The sequence below is a fragment of the Octopus bimaculoides genome, chromosome 1 (assembly GCF_001194135.2).
Source record: "Octopus bimaculoides isolate UCB-OBI-ISO-001 chromosome 1, ASM119413v2, whole genome shotgun sequence".
In the NCBI taxonomy this organism is placed as follows: domain Eukaryota; kingdom Metazoa; phylum Mollusca; class Cephalopoda; order Octopoda; family Octopodidae; genus Octopus; species Octopus bimaculoides.
In genome coordinates, this window is record NC_068981.1 from 167,975,219 (window position 1) to 167,979,821 (window position 4,603).

The following is a 4,603-nucleotide window of genomic DNA, read 5'->3' on the forward strand; positions in this document are numbered from 1 at the left end:
GCAGCAGCAGCAGCAGCAGTAGTAGTAGTAGTAGTAGTAGTAGTAGTAGTAGTAGTAGTAGTAGTAGTCATGCGCTGTAACAGCGTCTCGCTGCATCCACCATTTCTTGCTGATTAACACCTTTGCACCACATAGGCAACAACCCTCCAACTCATGGATCTGTTTGGGTAGCCGTTGCTGGTGATGGGTTTACGAGGTCGGAGTGCAAATTCTAGCTCAGCCTCTTTTCGTCGCTTTTTACAAGATGTTCTTTGACATGTCGGTTCCCACCCAGCAGATCTGGCCAGAATGAGAAGTATGAGAATGAATATATGATTTGATACATTTGATAACCTATTACGTTATATCCAAAACGATAGAACGTGTCATATTTCATGGCAATATCATTTTAATATTTTAGACAATAAACTAGGCTAACACATCTTTGGTTATTGCATGGACAGTTTTTGAGTTATCTTTGGTGTTTATTCATATCTACCCACAGTAGCAAGTTTCAGCTCTGTTTTTAAGCTCTAAAAATACTGGCTGCACACACGCATTGCTGGTCTACTTATTTTTATTATTAGGTGTCTGAAAGATGGAGAGACAGAGAGAGAGACGGGCAGACAAATAAACTACGACTGAATTTTCGGTGTTTGTGACTGGTGTAAGGGGTACGCACGTTGTATGAGCACGTATCTGTGTAAAGAATTAAACTGACATTTTAAATATCTTTGTTGTGTGGGGGATTCTGAAAACTGGTGTTTTAGCCATATTTCATATTTACATGTTTTCTGAAGACGTGATGAAAAACTAAAAGGTGAATAGAATCGTATATAGATATAAAAATCAATAATAAGCTAATAAAGAGATATGTGAAAATGTAAGTTTACATAAAGGCACGTGTCATGTTACAAGATGTATCATTTGTACAAAGTGTAATGTTTCAAATTTTAAAAGCAGTTTTTTGCATATTATAATTCTACATATTGTATAATGTGTCGTAAAATGCCTCATAAATCTTCTAACAACTATAAAATAATTTAAGGCAAAATTTCACTTACATTTTATTATTGTGTGATAACCTATTTTAATACAAGACAGAACATTTAATAGAGATGAGTTAAATTTGTGTGATATTATTCGTATTGGTGGTCCTAAATAGTGTAAATTGACTTCCATTGGGAAATGAAACCGTTTCAGTCGATACAACCCTAAGCTCACGTGGCTTAGTCTATATTTCTTGTTTTCCTTTTGTTCTCACTTACATCACTTACAGCCTTGAGAAAGTTATGTCATTAATTTTTAGTTTCCTCTTTACATAAACAGGCATGCCTCAATTTACGTCGGTAACTTTGTTCCTAGACATGCAACTTAACTCGAATATTTACGAAACACAAAAATAATCTTTCTTTTTTAATTTATTAGCTCATATCTGTTTCAATAAATAGTTTGTACTTACTTTCAGATGTATTTTATTCGATTTTACACTTCAGTTTTTTTAAAAAAAGATCTCCACACTTTCCAGTATGTTCGATGAAACCGACGTAAATCGGATAAATCAAATAAGCTGAGGTTTATTTTTCCCATTAATATCTTTAAAAATACGACGTAAAGTCGAAACAGACGTAACTCGAAGCAACGTAATTTGAGGTATGCCTGAATAAGGTGTTTGTACTTAATAAAAAGTAACTAAGCTAAACCAACATTTAGCCAGTATAAGGCGGCGAGCTGGCAGAAATGCTTAGCGAATTTTCGTCTGTCTTTACGTTCTGAGTTCAAATTCCAACGAGGTCGACTTTGCCTTTCATCCTTTCGGAGTCGATAAATTAAATACCAGTTACGTACTGGGGTCGATCTAATCGACTGGCCCCCTCCCCAAAAATTTCGGGTTTTGTGCCTAGAGTATAAAAGAATATTTAGCCAGTATTTAACCATTCTGTTGTTTTTATAACTCTTTAACAGTAATCTTTATTTCTATTTTTCAACAGGTGTGGAATCAAGGCTGCACCAAGATGGAAGACATGACATCCCCGCTTGTCAAATGTGAAGAGGAATATCCGCGCTACACCGACGATCATCCAATGGATATTCGAGCCATTAACACTACAACATTAGACGATGAGTTGGATTCGCCATCTGACATCATACCAACTAACAGCGATAACTCATTGGCTCATTGCGCTGGCGGACGTAGCGCCATGGGTGCAGGCGGGAAGAGTTTTGCCAACCTCGGGTATCGACTTCGTGAACGAAAACTATTAATAGAAAAGAAACGTTGGATTGTTGACTTGGAGGTTGGTCTAGCTCTGATAGGTATTCTGATCATGGTGGTCGACACTGAGCTGTACTTCCAGAGCTATTACACTATTGACTCTTTACCCTCTCAGTGGCTAAAACTGATGGTATCCATTAGTACTGTAGTCCTTCTTTTCGTTGTCTGCATGTACTACATGGTGGACATGCAGCTGCGTATGGTCGAACTAGGTCTTCGTTCCTGGAGACTTGCCGTTAGCAAGGGGTTCGTGTTAAAACTCCTTATTGAAATATTAATATGTTGTGTACATCCGCTACCTATTCATATCGGTACGTTGGAGTTGAAGGCTCCTGAGAAAGCTACTAGAGCATCTCATATTGTTGAAGATCCACTGGCAGCCGTCCTGTCCATCCTGATGTTCATGAGACTATATTTAATTGCTCGCTTCATGGTAGTTCATAGTAACGTGCTAATTGACAGTGCAGTGCAGAGTCTAGGAACTCTCAGCAGGGTCAATATCAATGCACAGTTTGTATTCCGAGCCCTCATGTCCACCTGTCCCGGTGGCGTATTGGGAATTATAATGGTCAGTGTATTTTTGATTGGTTCTTGGACAATGCGTGCTTGTGAAACCCATTCAGCACCTGGCAGCGATACACATACAATATCGCAGGCGATGTGGCTGACAGCTGTCACTTTCCTCACATTGGGTTACGGTGACTTAACACCAAGCAGTCGTTGTGGCCGGTTCATTGCAATATGGACCGGGCTCATGGGGGTTGGTATCACAGCTCTTTGCGTTGCCGTCCTGGCACGAAAATTAGAACAGACTCGGCCGGAAAAATATGTACACACATTTCTACGGCGCATGCGCCTCGATCAACGACACAAAAATGCAGCCTCAGACGTATTGAAGCAAGCACTCATGATATGGCGGTTGAAAAGAGCGGGCTTGCCAGAATCCAACGCACAGATTATGCACCATAGGCGGAAACTAATTGATGCCACAGCGATCATGCGAAGCGCCAAAGAAGTTAGCAGTATGGTAAGAGAAAATACAGTCGGCATTATCGAGGTGGCCAACAGTGTCAATGAAATCTATAACTTAGTGAAAACTATCAAAGACGAACAGAGAATTATACAGACACGACTATCTTCTCTCGAAGTACACATAATGGGTGTGAACAAACAATTACAAATTAACAAATCTTGAATATTAAGAAAAAATAATAATATTAATAAAAAGAGGAAATATACACTGTCATTAAGAAAATGCTGATATTGAGATTATTCTGTTTCAAAATATAATATCAAATTGAAGCCATTGCTAACATATTTTTTTTCTTTTATATTACGTTACTCTTTAAAATGTTAACATGATTTGTTATTATTTTTATGAACCAATATTCCACTGTTAAACGGCGTTAGCTACAACACACTCATTTTATATTTCTGGTTTATTAATACTATTTAAACAACAATGTTTGCACGCAATCTGACGTTTCGGATAATCATTAATAATTAAAATGATAATGATTGTAATAAGCATGATGATGATCATCATCATGATATAATTGCTGCTACCACAATAACGATGCTATAATAATAATAACAATAATAATAATGATGATGATGATGATGATGATGATGATGATGATGATGATGATGATAATAATAATAAATAATAATCTATGTCAGCATTTGATGATGACTGGAAAATATGAGTCACACAAAACAACAAATAACTAAATACAATGAAACTTAAGACACAACCAAAACGAATGTGATGCATATTCTAACTTAGTCTATAATTTCTATTTAACTGACCAATTTAAAACATGTTATCTCTTCAGGAAGAGAAATCTTGTTGAACACTAATTCCTATTTGCCAATATATAAACACGGATTTCTATTTTATTTCCCTTAACTAATAATCTCAAGACAAACATTTATCTAACCTTCCATTTCCTCTTTCAACCTCTATATCTCTCTTCTGTTTCTTTTTCTCACTATTAGTCTCTTCCTTTCTTTTCTTTCTCACTTTTTATCCTCTTTTCCTTCTCTACATTTCTCTCTCACCCCATCTCTCTCTCTCTTCGTTTATCTGTTAATCTATCAGTTTATTTCTTTCTACTTATCTTTCTATTTATCTGTCTGTCTATCTGTCTGTCAATCTATCTATCCTTTCACTTCATCTTTGTTTTTTTCTCCATCTTTCTATTTTTAATTTTCTTTCTCTCTATCTCTCATATCTATCGATCAAGCTCTCTGTATGTCTATATCTATATTTATCTGTCTATTTATCTATACATATATATATATATATATATATATATATATATATATATATATATATATATATATATA

At 36.0% G+C, this 4,603-nt stretch overlaps 1 protein-coding gene across 7 annotated transcripts in view; it reads left to right on the forward strand.

Moving 5' to 3' along the window:
• Positions 1 to 4,505, forward strand: part of LOC106883135 (small conductance calcium-activated potassium channel protein 2) — a 545,874-nt gene extending 541,369 nt beyond the window's left edge. For all 7 annotated transcript variants that reach the window (XM_014934056.2, XM_014934047.2, XM_052972544.1 and 4 more), the window contains one exon: positions 1,971 to 4,505. In XM_014934056.2, the coding sequence (XP_014789542.1) occupies positions 1,995 to 3,449 (1,455 nt within the window). In that variant the 5' untranslated portion in view covers positions 1,971 to 1,994 and the 3' untranslated portion in view covers positions 3,450 to 4,505. The remainder of the gene's footprint in view (positions 1 to 1,970) is intronic.
• Positions 4,506 to 4,603: the final 98 nt, after the last annotated feature.